General features: G+C 42.5%; 1 protein-coding gene across 3 annotated transcripts in view; it reads left to right on the top strand.

The window, feature by feature from the left end:
- Positions 1 to 16,144, top strand: part of PANK1 (pantothenate kinase 1) — a 122,331-nt gene that overhangs the window by 52,110 nt on the left and 54,077 nt on the right. The window contains exon 1 of one of the 3 annotated variants that reach the window (XM_010380451.2): positions 4,710 to 5,682. The exons of the other annotated variants lie outside the window; for them this stretch is intronic. Coding sequence (XP_010378753.2) covers positions 4,980 to 5,682 — 703 coding nt within the window. The 5' untranslated portion in view covers positions 4,710 to 4,979. Of the gene's footprint in view, positions 1 to 4,709; positions 5,683 to 16,144 lie in introns of those variants that run through there. 3 annotated transcript variants of the gene reach the window in all.

Below are 16,144 nucleotides of genomic sequence, written 5' to 3'. Positions count from 1 at the left end.
AATCCACCCAGTGCTCTTATTCCAACTGCTGTGTCCTTTATTCAGTCCTTTATCACTTCTTACCTGTTTTTTTCCAGTAGTCTACTTGGTCTCCCTGACTAGGGATCTCCTTCCCCAATCTCCTTTCTAGGCTTTTGCTGAGGATCCTCCCACAATGCAAATCTGGTAGTTTTTATACTGCCTAAAACTCTTCAATAGTTTCCCACAGCCCTCAGTTAAAAGTCCAAACTCTTTCCTATGGGTTAGAAAGCCATTTGAGATTGGGGTCCCATTCAATTGAAACTACCTTTGCAAGAATTATAACAGTGAGAAAATTATGACAGTGAAAGAGATCTGATCTAACCAACCACCATCTTGCCTTTACCCTCCAAACTGCCTTTAATCATTCCTGGGCTTGGGCCAAGCTAACTTTAGGAGACATTTAGTTTATAGTTTAAATGATAGTAGCCCTTCTCCAAAACTAAACCGTCTTTATAGGTTAGGCAGATAAGAGGAGCCTGAATTCTGCTAAAGTGTAGACATAAATGTTTACCAGTCATTATTCCAGACATCACAAGATTTACAACTTTCACAAATACTCCTGCAGATAACATCACTATTGTAAAACCTAAGATTGGCCTTTTGAGATGTCTTTTCAGGGTTTTGCATTTTTGACAAACAGTCACTCCATCTGGACCTGCCAACCTGTCCTCTGGCCCCTCCCAGAGGCAGACTCAGCACACATGCAGCAGGACCATTTTCCACACTCCTATGATTGCATCCCCAGCCAATCAGCAGCACTCCATTCCCTGGTCTGCCAAACTAGCCTTGAAAAACCACAGCCTCTGAATTTTCAGGGAGACTGATTTGAGTAATAAAACCCCAGTCTCCTGTTCAGCTGGCTCTGTGTGAATTAACTCTTTCTCTTGTAATTCCCCTGTCTTGATAAATAGGCTGTATCTGGGCAGCAGATAAAATGAGCTTGTTGGTTGGTTACATAAACTTTTCAGCTGTTACTACTCACCTTCTCCCTTCTCAAGCTGCTCTTCAGCCTTGTGGAACTCCTGGCAGTTTCCCAAAAATGCCAGGTTGTTTCAAATGCACCCAGAGTCTTGGCTCCTTCAGTTCTGAGTGAATTCTTTTAAACCTTCTCTCCCTATTCACCTGAACAGAGGCCAATATTATTCAAAATTCAGTTTAAGGGTCATTTCCTCCCTGAACCCTGTTTTAGCTTCCATCTCAGCACCACTCCCCCACAATTCCCCACCCCGACTCTGTCATTGCTCACTCTCTGGGGTCTTCTGGAGTTACCTCCCACAGCATAGACGGCATACTTTGCTCCCAACCGTGATGATCATCTGCCTCGAATCCCCTGGTTTTGAAAAAGTTATTTTTTAATCTAAAAAATATTTATTATCATCGTCATTATCATCGTCATCACCTATTGATGAATCAATCTATGGAACTGGACCCAGAATCTGTGCTTACAAAATATCCTGGGTTGCAAGTTACACTGCACGTTCATTTTTTGCAAAATACCTTGAGCTTTATAAGATATGCATACTTTTCTGTATGTATGTCAGTTTTAATACAAAGTTAAAAAGGAAAAATTCCCTAGGTTATTCTTACATAACACTGATGCTGGAGAATCACTGACTTTTCTCTCTCTACTGAATTGTAAGCCCTTTGAGGGCAGTGAAGCCATCTATCTTGTCTTTGTATTCCCAGCATGTTTCAGTGCCTACAACATAGTACACACAATAAATGATTAATAAATAAATAAGACCCAAGGGAGTGCACTGGTTTGTGGGTTCCCTTCTCCCTCACTCTCTTCCAAACATTTGTTGCATGCCCCTCTTGGAGCACATGACAGCTCACGCCTCAAAGTTACACCTCCTACACACACCCCTGAATAAACCTGTGAGATGCCACCTGGCTTCTTCCCTACCATACGCTGGGTGTAACTGATCCAAGCACCCAGCCTGACAAGGGTAGGAGAAAGGAAGCAGGTGGAGGACGTTCTGTCCCAGTACCAGTACTTTTGCCCTGCCTGGGTCTGAGCCACCTGGCTCAGGCCTTCCTCAGCAGGCCTGGGAATCAAGCTGGAAAAAATATGTCCTTGGAGATACTGCAATGCTAAAGCTTCTATTTGCATCTCTGATGTAAGTTGCTTCCTAAGCCACTCAGTTCAATTATGTGGGAATTTGAAAATGATATATTTGAATATTTAGGAGTGGCTGGTGATTTTTAGCAAATTTACAGTAGAAAATGAGGGGGACTCTGTGTGAAATATCATCTAAGTCAGGGTTGTCCAATCTTTTGGCTTCCATTGGCCACATTGGAAGAGGAAGAATTGTCTTGGGCCACACATAAAATACACTAACACTAATGATAGCTAATGAGCTAAAAAAAAAAAAAAAAAGTTGCAAAAATAAATGTCATGTTTATGAATTTGTGTTGGGCCGTATTCAAAGCCGTCCTGAGCCGCATGCAGCCTGTGGGCCACGGGCTAGACAAGCTTGATATAAGTCATTTATCCAGTCACAAATTATTACCAAGTGCCTTCTAGGGACAGAGTGATGAACAAGTCATCTGCCTTAAAGATGCTAACAGTGAAGTGGGGTGAGATAGGCAATCAAATAATAATGTCTAACTTTTTCTAGCACTTACAATGTGCTGGACACTTTACATATGTTAACCTTAAATAATGAGATTTAGAGAATATGATTAACTATGAAGTTTCAGTGCAAAGCTTGAGGATAGCCACCTGGAAACACTAACTCCAAATGAGTGGGATCAGTGCTCCAAAGTGGAGAAGTTAAGATTTCACTTATACCGGCAGAGATGGAGAAGTTCCAGCAGAATTACATTTAACATACAAAACCAGTGCATATGCCACAGCAATTTGATTGGTTACAGACTGCTGCATTCCAAGGAAGATTATTACTCTGTGAGGAGAGGCAATGATCCAAGGGGTTCGTATCTCTGGTCGTGCTTGGTCTTCCTAATTATTTACAAGGAAAAAAGGCAAGGCCAGGCATGGTGGCTCATTCCTATAATTCCAATACTTTGGGAGGCCAAGGTGGGAGGATAACTTGAGCCCAGGAGTTGGAGGTTACAGTAAGCTATGACTGTGCCACTGTGCTCCAGTCTGGGTGAAGGAGTGAGACCTTGTCTCAAAAAAAAAAAAAAAAAAGCAGAAGTTGTAGCTGTATAGCCACATTTCTCTCAAGTCTCACAATAAAGTTCCAACAGCTTGAAGTTTGATTTAATTTTACGCATGTGTTATGCATTTCATCAGTCTAACAACTCAGTGGTGTCCTATTACTCTCAAGTTACAAATGAGGGAACAGATGCATTGTATAGTTACAAACTGATAAGGAGTCATAAAGGCAGTACAAAGAGTAGGAAGAGGATATGGCAGGGAGACCTAATGTAGCCCTAAGGTCAGGGAAACATTCTCTAAATATGAGAAGTTAAACAGGAGATCTAAAGTTGGAGTCTAGTAGACAAAAGAGGTCTTAGAGAAGAGACGTGCAGGCAATGGAAACAGTAGAATGTTGTTTAAGGAATTGAAGGCAGCACAGGGAGCCCCTGATGAGACAGGAGAGGCAGGGAGGGGCCAGATCACCTGGGTTTTTTTTGTGTTGTCTTTAAATAGCATAAGGTTAGGGAAGCCAAGAGAGTTGAGATTTAGGATTTAGTTCCACCTTTGCTCTTAATCTCAGCCATCTGTCTGCAGCTCAGTTTCCTGATGTGAAAAAAGTGTGCAAGAGTGGATGGACCAGAGTGCTCCAGTGGCCCCCATGGTTCTGAAACTCTGATTCTAGGTAAGGCTCTGCTGGAAGGAATTGCCAGATGCAAGCCCTAGATGCTGCTGAATGCACTGAAACCCAGGGGCCCTGCAACCCAGTAGCCAGCCAGCCCTTGCCAGACTCTGACTCCTCTGTAGATTAATTGCAAATCATGGAGAATATCACAAAATAAATCACACAATAAATACGGCTGTAAGCATGGTTTGTTCCCCTCTGTCGAAACAAAGGGTGAACTGCTTAATCATAACAGCATAATAAGGAAAACTAGCTTTCTGAGCATTTACTATGTGCCAGGATTGTACCAGGTACTTTTAGTAGATTTTCTCACAACAGCCCCCTGTTATAGATAGGAAAGTGAGGCCTCAAGAGATTGCATAACTTAGGGAAGGTACTCACCACTCAAATTAGTCCTGCATACTGAGCATGGACAGTCCCGTTTCCTATTGCCAGAAGTGTTACCTTGAGCAATAACGTTATCTGGGTTTGCTCAGTGGCTGAGTTGTAATTTGAACCCACTGCTAACTCCAAAGCTCATGGTGTTGGTCACCACGTGATGCTGCCTTCCCTTCTTAGAAGAGGCAACTCCTTACTCTATAAATAACATGACATTGTCTTTTGAAGTCCTTTCTGGGTGAGGAAAGTGCTTTTTATAGCATGGAATTGCTCCTTTTTATTTGGTCTCTTTCAGCACCGATTAATCCTGCCTACAGTTTTGTCCTTCACTGTCCTTACACTGTATTCCTAGGTTTCCTCCCTGCAAAAGACAACTCCATGAGACCACATGGTGTTTGTGTGTGTGTGTGTGTGTGTGCCAGCAAAGAAATTTCACTCCCCTCCCTCCCCAAGTCTGCCTACTTTTCTATAAATAATTGTTCTCCTCCCGCCCCTCAGGCCTCTAAGTAGTTTGGTCACTTAACCAAACGCACAGGCACACACGCGCGCGCGCGTAAGCACACACTCACAAAGCGGGGAGGGTAACGTGAATGACCTTGCAAAGGTATCTTGCCCACTGGGGACAGGATTAGCAAACCTGAAACCTCTGCAAATATTTATCTTCCTCCCGTATTCCTCCTGAAGCGGTTCGCTCCTCTCGCTGTCTCTCCCAGACCCCTCTCGTTTTCACTCCGCCATACAAAGCCCAACCCGCCCATCTCCTCGCTGCAAGCCCAGAGAACTTGATTCCCCATGTTGAAACTCGTCGGTGGCGGTGGCGGGCAGGACTGGGCATGCTCAGTGGCGGGGACCAGTCTGGGAGGCGAGGAAGCCGCGTTTGAAGTCGCGCGGCCCGGGGCTCGGGGGAAGGCGGGCGACGGGAGCCCCGGCTGGGGGTGCGCGGGGATCCCCGATTCCGAGCCCGGGGCTGGCGTGCTCCAGGCCGGCGCCGTGGGGCCGGCGCGCTGGGGGCAGGGCGCGGAGGAGGTGGGGGAGTCGGCAGGAGGAGGGGAGGAGCGCCGGGTTCGCCATCCCCAGGCGCCGGCTCTGCGGCTGCTGAATCGGAAGCTGCAGGGAGGATCCGGGGAAATAAAGACGCCCGAGAATGACCTCCAGCGAGGCCGCCTGAGCCGGGGCCCGCGCGCAGCCCCGCCAGCACCCGGCATGGGCGACCGCGGCGGGCAGCCGGAGCGCTCGGCCCCGCACTCCCCTGGGGCCCCCGTGGGCACCAGCGCCGCCGCTGTGAACGGGTTGCTGCACAACGGCTTCCACCCGCCGCCAGTCCAGCCGCCGCTCGTCTGCAGCCGGGGTCCCGTGGGCGGCAACGACGCAGTGCCCCAGCGCCTCCCGCTCCTACCGGAGCTCCAGCCGCAGCCACTGCTCCCTCAGCATGATTCCCCGGCCAAGAAATGCCGGCTGCGGAGGAGGATGGACTCGGGGAGAAAGAACAGGCCGCGTAAGTCCCGCTGGGAGGGGAGCGCGGGCGCAAGGCAGACGCAGCGTGCGGGGCCCGGGACTGGGAGCGGCTGGGGCAGACGCCGCAGCACGTCCCGTGCGCCCCCGCGTCTGCGGTCGAGGGACTGCACGGAGTGGGTTCCTGGGACTGATTCTTTTCCCAGGAGGCATTAAGCACTACAGGTCGTTGCCTGAGCCTGCCTTTTGCTCGCTTCTATCCGTAGAATGGGGTGATTGGACACGGAGCTTGAGCGGGTCCCTAGGTCAAGGATCTATAATAGGCGAACGCTCTGTCCGCCCTTCTAACTGGTGGCTGAGAAAAGCATGTGTGTGAACATTTGCTGGGGTCCAGGAGTGAGGATAAAGTGGGCGGCACACCGAGGGTGCCCTCTCCTTTCTCACCCCTCTCGCTTCTCTGAGCGCGTCCTGCTGGGGTTGGCTGCCCTTTGAATCACAGAGTAGCCGGCAGCGTCTCGGGTCTATTGGAAAGCGCAAGTCTGGAGGCGTGGAGTTTAACAACCCCCAAAATCACAGCCTATTAGACGCTGTTTCTTCACAGCCAATGAGAGGGTTTTTTGGGAGGGACACACCCACTGATACCATGTGGGCTGGAACTATGTGGACCAATGAAAATTGGAGGTGGATTTTTTTTTCAAAGGGGGGGGTTGAGTTGAGGGTTTGTAATTGTAATGTACACTGCAGAAAGCCGAAGTGCATTATTTCACAATCTAAAGCTTGTATATATAATGGTAGTTTGTAAAGTGTACCTTCCCCACAGGACGTTGTGGGATGTAAATTTGTAGGTCGAGTTTACAGCTGGTTTTTCTTAGCTGAACCTCATTCAACTGGTTACTTCTTTGTGGGTGTCTTTAATGAAGCTTATAAATGGCAAAAATCAAAGTAAGTACAGTAAATGCTAATAAATGACTGCATTTGAGCACACACCTTTTGCATAGAGGTTATGCTGTTCGATATAGGGAAAATGTTAAGTAGGTTTTGGATTTCTGTAAAAGTTTAATGTTTGGCAAATAACAACTTCACTTTTCCCTGTTTCTATGTTTTTTTGACTCTTAACTTTTCTGCATTGGATTAAGGTTTCTAAGACCTTGGAAAGGACTTTGACATGATTGTGGGTGACTGGTACTTGTATCTTGTGGGTTTGAAATGTTAAGTTTGTAGGTTAAGATTTTGTGTGGAACTTTGAAGCCAAACAGCAGATTTGGCTAAGGTTGTAAGGTGTAAGGTTGTAATCTAGCACATGAATTTTAATTTGCTTTTGTTTTTGATACTTGTTAGAAAATGACTTTAATTCGTATTAATATTTTAAAAGTCAGGACTTAATATTGATTACCTGTGGTTTATAAACCTGTTTTACTTATTTTGAAGCTACATTTCAGTTATTTCTCTGATCTACATTGACAGATTGTACTAGAGTTTGCAATGAAAATAGCTAAAACATAATGAAAGGGAGCTTCTAACTTAATCATCTATGTTTAATTGAGGATATAACAACTCTTGAAATACTTCTGAGGAATTGAAAACACACCTTCTAAGAATACCTTGAAGACAGAGAAAAACTAACCTGAGCCTTAACTTGTGCTTGCAAACCCACAGAAATTATTTTAAAATACAAAAAAGTGTAACTATCTGCCTGCGTGCTTTGTGTCAGAAATTAAAGTGGTTTATATTTCTTACAAAATAAAAATCCTAGTTGTTTTACGTTTCATGAACACAATTGTTACTTATGATTTTTTTAAAAAATGGTTTGTCAAAATTGGATTTACATTATTTACCATGTTTTCTTCTCTCAGATTTGAACAACCATTTCTAAAATAAATTTTACATGTTCCGAGGAGTCAAATCTGGCCTTTTCACTACCAAAATATCTTAGTTAAAAATGGCTTAACTTAATATCTTTGTGCCTTGCCTATTGACATTCACATATCTTTATAAAAAGAATATTGTCCAATCAGTTGATATTTAGTTACTCTAAGAGGAAGTAGGTACTCTAAGAGGAACATTTACACACTCTGTGAGTATTTACATACTCTAAGCTTATTCCTGTTTGCTGATGACTGACAGATTTTACAGGAACAATTTTTGCAAAGAGTAGTTGGGTGCTTTAAATGCAAACTTTAGTGTGTGCCAGTGGCGAAGCATCAACTAGACAAATAATTATTTCCTCCTGGTCAGTTACAACAATTTGGCCTCTGTCCAAACAAGATGTGTGTTAAGACAGCCAGTGTTAACACTTGTAAAGGCATCTGGAATGCATATGTGGATAGGTGTGTTTCTATTTTGTAATATTCTGGCAAAGGACAATACACATTAAAATACTTGATGTTTGAAAATGATGGATGGAATAAAACAGATCAGTATTTTTAGATTATTTAACAAATTTTAATCTGACCTCTCAGTGCCGAGACTATTCACCATCCTGCAATCTAAAAATCAGACCAGTGGCAGGTTAATTTTGCTAAACCAGGAAAGGAGAATGTTGTCCACTCTTTTCATCTAAAGTGCCATCACCTCACTCTACTTGTCCTTAAAAGGCTTTTCTTAGACTACTTAGTATCAGGCTTCCTTAGGTACTTTACCCATCTCTGCTACTTAGCAGCAGTGTGATCTTAACCAAGTTACTAGGTCAAATCTTGAACTGCTGGAGCTAGGCTAGGTGATCTCCAAGTGCTGTTTCCTGTACCTTCAGAATTCTATGACACTTCGGAGCTGACAGTTCTTCCTACTAGATGACACTAGTTATCTGCTCTGCCATTGACTTAACATTTAATTATGAATGGATTTTTTTGCCTTGTGCTGATTTTTTTGTTTGTTTGTTTTTTTGTTTTGTTTTGTTTTTGAGACGGAGTCTCGCTCCATCGCCTAGGCTGGAATGCAGTGGCACGATCTTGGCTCACTGCAAGCTCCGCCTCCCGGCTTCACGCCATTCTCCTGCCTCAGCCTCCAGAGGAGCTGAGACTACAGGCGCCCAGCTAATATTTTGTATTTTTAGTAGAGACGGGATTTCACCGTGTTAGCCAAGATGGTCTCATCTCCTGACCTTGTGATCCGCCCACCTTGGCCTCCCAAAGTGCTAGGATTACAGGGGTGAGCCACCGCACCCAGCCACCTTGTGCTGATTTTATCATGTGTGTTCTATGTGTTACTTGTCTCCCCAATTAAATTGAATGTCTGATTATAGACGATACATTTTTTCTCATATGCCTTGCACCTTGGGTACAAGAGTATATGACTGATGTCACAGAAAAAAAGGTACAAGTAACCCTATCACTACCTCACTGAGGAAGCCATCTCCACCTCCACAACAGACTTTGATAAAAGTCCTTCAGTGGAGTTTCTTTGAGGTATCAGTAGGGAGATTCCTTTGATCTGCTCCTTGGTGCGCTGATTCTCTGAAGCACAATTAAGTAGCACCTCATAGGGTCACCTCATTTAACAAATATTTTGAAACTAATGCTGAGGTGCTGTGAATGCTAATGTGTTGTAAATGGTATGCTCATTCAAGGGCTTGAATCCCAGCTGGATGATCTTAGCTGGTTATTTTACCTGTATGTTTCAGTTTCATATCAATAAAATGGAGATAATCTTACTACCTTGTGTGGCTGCTATGAGGATTAAATGAGATAATATATATAAAGAATCCTGTTTGGCACGTAGAACTTATTGATGAATGGCAGCTCTCATCATCACTGTCACACTACACATTGTCCACCATTAATCCATAGGACAAGGCATTTGAGCTGGCACATACAACCTCAGGCTGACTTTCTTCATTTTAGAAAACTACAGGCCAGGTTCAATGGCTCATGCCTATAATCCCAGTACTTTGGGAGGCCAAGGGAGGAGGATCTCTTGAGCCCAGAGGTTCAAGACCAGACTGGACAACACAGGGAGACCCCATCTCTACAAAAACTAAAAGTAAAAAAGTTTAGCCAAGCATGATGACATGTGCCTGTGGTACCAGCCACTCAGGAGGCTGGGGCAGGAGGATTGCTTGAGTTTCCAAGGTCAAGGCTGCAGTGAGCCATGATTGTGCCACTGCACTCCAGCCTAGGACACAAAGCAAGACCCTGTCTCTAAATAAACAAACAAACAAATACAGGCTTAGAATAAGAAAGATCAAAGAGTTGTATTTGATCAGCTATAATACTGTTCCTATCCCACAATTCTTTTTTTCTTTTCCTTTTTTTCCTTCCTTTCTCTCTTTTTTTTTTTTTTTTTTTTTTTTTGGCCTTTTTTCCCTCTCAAGATAGCTAAAAATATTGGATAGCACAAAAAATGTAGGAAAAAAGCAGGAAAAAGTACTTGTGATCCCACCACTTAGAGAAAGCAACTGTTTAAAATGTACCATATTTTAATGATAATTTTGGATCATACTAAGATAACTTTTTTATTAAAAATTTTAGTATAAGCATTTTCTTATGGCATCTAAACATCATCCTTAATGGTTGTATTATATTTCTGATATTCCATTATATAGATATTCCAAAATGTATTTAACCTATCTCTTGCAGCTTTAGGCCTATCTCTTGCAGCTTTATATCACAAAGCACACACACACAAACACAAACTTTGAATCACTAATTCAAACATTGTAGTCTTGATTAGAACTTGGAGTATTTTGCTGTATTAGAAAGCAGAAGTATGGCAGCAACAACTTTTTACATAACTCTTTTTCCCTAAAGTTATTTTCAATAATATTGGTGAATATATACTTTTTAAAGGAGGAACAGAAATGACACAAAGTGGTATATAGATGTTGTCTTGAAAACCTGGATATTTTAGACACCAAGGACACTGTTTTAGAAAAGCCATAACACTAGCGGAGAGAGGAGAAGAATGCAAAGGAAATAATTGAGTCACTGACCACTACACTGCAGAAAGGCAAACATGTGAGTATCATCTGAAGGGCTCAAGAACATGTGCTACCTTATTCCATCTCATCCCAGTGTGTGGCAACAGGCAGGAATAATGAGTAGATGCATGCAGTCAGCCTTCTGGTCGGAGGTTCTGACTTCTCAAATCATCCAGATAGCAGAAAATGAGAGTTAATTATGCACATAGCATACTGGTGGGTACAGACTGAAAAACCCGAAATCTGTTACCAGTTTTAGCCATCATTGTGAAAGTATAAGGCTTTAATTTCCTGAATATTGGGATGTTTAGCTTTGGCACTTGGACTTTCCATTACCCTTGAATCAGGCTAATTAGAAAAACCAGTATAAAAAAGATAAATAAGGAAAATTGGTTGTATCTGCATAGAGTATGGATGCATACAGTATTTTTAACAATTAATTTTAACATAATCAGTACCTCTAGATGAATGAGAGACATTGCAACTTAAAACACAAAAGACTAAAATGGAAAGCAGGAGCACACTCTAGTATTGCTACCTTCTAGGGCGTGGTCAAATTCCCAAGTTTGTCAATTAAGCTGTGAATTGTACAATACAATAATTGTAGAATAATTTACAAAATTATTATTCATTTGAATTGATGAATAATAATTTAAGGCCCAAGTGTCCAGTGTCCAACTGGTTAAGGATCAGGATTCTATTAAACATACGAACACTGCTTTTCCTCCAAAAGACCAGTAAGTGAATTTCAACATTAATATAATACAAAGCATATTTTATTTGGCATGGTGACCAAAGACACAAACGGTGTTGTTGCTTCTTGACATGTCAGACATTTAACAAGTGACTAAAACAAAACCCATCACGGTTTTGGAGACAGAATAAGTAGGGGAAACAAAGGAGTATTGGTTTTAACTGACAGGCTGTTTTGTGTGTGTGTGATAGCCTGCGTTTTAATATTTTGTGTGTGTGTATGTTAAGTATGAACCAATTATCATGAAAATTAATCAGGGTTTGACTTCTAATATATTTAATTATATATTCTTTAGGTTTAATAGGTAAGCCAGTATTCATCTTGGGACCTTGGGATGACAAGTATTTAGTGTACCCACTGTGGCGTACAGAATTTCTAAGTAGACCTTTTCTCTAGATAGTACAGCTGTCAAGCTTGGTACCTCATTACTTAATTTATGACACCTTTTAAATGCCTGGAGTTGTTGGGTAATTGTGTGTTTGTGTGTGTGTGTGTGTGTGTGTGTGTGTGTGTGTGTGTGTATTCTCTCCTTGAGAGTATATTTGAGAGTAACGGATGATTCAAAGGGGCAAAGAAATATTATTTTTAAAGAGAATTACATCAGAATAATGACTTCGACCTCTAACAGATTTCTCTATTGTTAGGAAAGAAAGTGGAAAAAGTCATGACAGTAGCTTCGATTTACACAGTAATGAGAGTAGCTATTATTGAGTGACATCTCTGTGTCCGTTCTGTATGTGCTTTTACAAAAGCATGCAATTCCCACTCCTGCTCTCTATTTTAAAGATGGGCAAAGAGAGGCTCAAAAGAGCAAAGCAACCTGTCCAAAGACCTGTAATCAGTGAATGACAGGGCCAAAACTGTAACCCAAGTCTATCTTCCTTGCCAACTGGCTTTGTTTTCTACCACAATAAGCCTATTATTTATGTTGGGGAAAGGATATGTGTTCTATCAAACTTTCGGAAAAGATAGGTGCATGTAATCTGTACACCTCTGGCAAAAAGCTCATCCATGTGTCTGTGGAAGTAACAGTAGCCAACATTGAGGAGCACTTACTATGTGCTAGGCATTAAGTTAGACATATAGATTCTCTCATCAAATTCTTCCAGCAGCCTGTGAGATAGATACTGTCATTATCTTCCTTCTACAAATGAGGAAACTGAGGGCTCAGGACTCAGGGTAAATCTATTTGAGTTAAGATTTTGACTGTCCTGGGCAGGGCCCTAGTGGGTTCCATGAAGCAAGTGTGGGTTGGCTTCTGTGGTGTAAAGAGCTTTGTTGCCACCAGACCTGGATTCAGATCCTCATTCCCTGCTTACTAGCAATGAAGCCTTAGGTGAGATTCTTAACTTCATCAAGGCTCACTGTTGAATAGAGATAATGGTGGCCATCTTATCAGTTGTAGTAATAACCAAATGTGCAAAATGTATATCAAGTGTAGTACCATGCCTGGACCCTAGTACATGCGTAGTAAAAGATATCTTACTATTTATCATGGTTTGAATGTGTCCCCTAGAACCCATATGTTGGAAATGTAATCTCCAGTGCAACAGTGTTAGAAGGTGGGGCGTAATGGGGAATGTTTAGGTCATGAGGGCTCCATCCTCATGTATGGGTTAATGCCAATTGTAAAAGGACTTGAGGCTGCAAGTTCAATCTCTTGCTCTTTCTCAAGCATGCTCTTTTGCCTTTCTGCCATGGGATGATGCAGCAAGAAGGCCCTCACCAGATGCAGTCCCTCGATCTTGGACTGCTCAGCCTCCAGAACTGTAAGCCAAATACATTTCTGTTCATTATTAATTACCCAGTCACAGGTATTCTGTTATAGCAGCACAAACTGGACTAAGACAGAAAACTGGTACTGAGAATTGGGGCTGTTGCTATAACAAATACCTGAAAATGTGAAAGCGGTTTTGGAACTGGGTAACAGGTAGAGGCTGGAAGAATGTGGGGAAGCAGGCTATGAAAAGCCTGTGTTGCTATGAACAGAGCATTAAATGTGGTTCTGGTGAAGGCTGCGAAGAGGAGGAGAGCTGTAGTAGAAGTCTAAATCTGCTTAGAGATTAATTATGTGATAGTGATGAGAATGTTGGTAGAAATAAGAACAAAAAAGGCAATTCTGATGAGATCTCAGATGGAGAAGAGGAATAAGGTATTGGAAACTGGAGTAAAAACCAGCCTTGTTATGAAGTGGCAAAGAATTTGACTGAATTGTGTCTGTACCCTAGGGCTTTATGGAAGGCAGAATGTAAGAGCAATAAACTACAATATTTGATGGAAGAAATTTCTAAGCAAAATATTAACTGCATACAGGAAAAGAGAAGAGAGAAATGATTTAAAGATAAAATTTATAATTAAAAAGGAAACAGAATTTAGGGATTTGAAGGATTCTCATCCTGGCCACGTGGTAGAGAATGAAAGAACATTTTCGGGAAAAGAAGACCAAGGGTGTGGGCAAGCAACCAATTGATAAGGACATCGGTAGGGATAGAAGGAAACCAGAGGCTGTGCATTAGTACAATGGAAGAATGACTCTGAAGGCATTTTGGAAATGACTGATGCTGTTCCTCCCATCACAGGCACACGGTGCCATGACCTCGAAGAAGGAAGTACAGTTATGCCCCACATATAGACCTTTTCACCAAGGAAGGAGCACATATACAAAGGTAGTCCTATAAGATTATAACCGAGCTGAAAAATTCTTATTGCCCATTGGTATCATAACCATTGTAACATCATAACTCCATGTGTTGCTCATCTGTTTTTGGTGATAATGGTATAAACCTACTGGCTGCCAGTCATATAAAAATATAGCACCTTCAATTATGTATAATACATAATACCTTCCAGTGAGACAAGATGTGGAGGTGGAAGACAGTGAAATTGATGACCCTGACTCTGTGTAGACCTAGGTTGATGTGTGTGTTTGTGTCTTTGTTTTTAACAAATAAGTTTAAACAGTAAAAAATAAAAAATAAAAAATTTTAAAAGTAGAAAAAAGCTTATAGAATGAGAATATAAACAAAATATTTTGTATGCCTATGCAATGTGTTTGTGTTTTAAGCCAAGTGTTATTACAAAAGAGTCAAAAAATTTTAGAAATTAGAAAGTTTATAAAGTAAAAATGTTATAGTAAGCCAAGTATAATTGATTACTGAAGAAATACATTTCTTTTTATAAATTTAGTGTAGCCTAAGTGAACAGTGTTTGTAAAGTCTACAGTGTGTACAGTGATGTCCTAGGCCTTCACATTTACTCACCACTCACTCACCCAGAGCAACTTTCAGTCCTGGAAGTTCCTGTATGTGCCCTATACAGGTACACCACTTTTTGTCTTTTATACTGTATTTTTACTGTACCTTTTCTATGTTTAGATCTGTTTAGATACCCAAATACTAACCATTGTTACAATTGCCTACAATACTCAGCACAGTAACGTTCTGTACAGGTTTACAGCTTGGGAGCAATAGGGTTTACCATATAGCCTAGGTCTGTAAGAGGCTATACCATCTAGGGTTGTATAAGTACACTCTATGCTGTTTGCACAATGACAAAATTGCCTAATGACACTTCTTTTCTCTGAAAATATCCCTGTCATTAAGTGACATATGACTGCATAACAAAAGAGAGACCTAGTGTGCCCTCTGGATCTGGGAGTTCACTGCTCAGGGCTGCCTGAAGTCTCTGCTCTCCACATTTCAGTACAGTGCTTCTTGCTCACCCCACCCATGGCTCAAGGGTGCTCTGGTGTGGCTCAGGCCACAGCTTTGGAATGTGCAAGCAGCAAATCTTGGTGGCATCCATGTGGTGTTAAGTCTACAAACATGTGGAGTACAAGAATTGTGGAGGCAGGCCGAGTGCGGTGGTTCATGCCTATAATCCCACCACTTTGGGAGGTCAAGGCAGGCGGATCATAAGTTCGGGAGATGGAGACCATCCTGGCTAACACGGTGAAACCCCATCTCTACTAAAAATACAAAAAAAAAATAGCGGGGTGTGGTGGCATGCACTTCTAGTCCCAGCTACTCAGGAGGCTGAGGCACAAGAATCGCTTGAACCCGGGAGGTGGAGGTTGCAGTCAGCCGAGATTGCGCCACTGCACTCCAGCCTGGGCGACAGAGCAACACTCCATCTCAGAAAAAAAAAAAAGAATTGTGGAGACATGGCTTTCTCCAGCTAGATTTCAAAGGATATCAAAGAGAGCCTCATGGCCCAGGCAGACACGTGTTGCAGGGGTGGAGCCACCCAGAGAGCCCCTACTAGGGCAATGTGCAGCATAACTTTGGGGTCAGAGCTACCGCAGAGAGTCTCCTAGAGCAATGCCTAGTAAAGCCTAAGGAGTGGGCTCACACCAACACTCCAGAACTCCAGAACTACCAGCATGAAACACCAGCCAGGAGAGCCACAGGCACCTGACACCAGCCTGTGAGAGTCGCTGCATGGGTAGTACCAAGCAAAGCTATAAGGGTAGGCCTGCCTACCTGAGGCCTTGGGATCCCAATTGCCACTCCAGTGTTCCCAGATGGTAGGATGTGGAGTCAAGGAAGATTATTCTGGAGCCTTAAGATTTAGTGTTGTTTGCCCTGTTAGGTTTTGGATTGACTTAAGACTATCCCTTTCTTCTTGCCTATTTGTCTCTTTTGGAATGGGAATGTCTATCCTGTGCCTATTTCACCATTGTATTTTGGAAGTAAGTAACTTGTTTGATTTCATAGGCTTACAGCTAGAGGGAAATGTGCCTCAAGATGAATCCTGCCTTGAATCTCATCCATATCTGATTCAGATGAGACTCTGTACATTGAACTTCTGGGCTGATGCTGGAAAGTTATGACTTTT

Source organism: Rhinopithecus roxellana, chromosome 11 (genome assembly GCF_007565055.1).
Source record: "Rhinopithecus roxellana isolate Shanxi Qingling chromosome 11, ASM756505v1, whole genome shotgun sequence".
NCBI classification, from domain to species: Eukaryota; Metazoa; Chordata; class Mammalia; order Primates; family Cercopithecidae; genus Rhinopithecus; species Rhinopithecus roxellana.
This window is presented reverse-complemented; position numbering and strand designations above follow the sequence as displayed.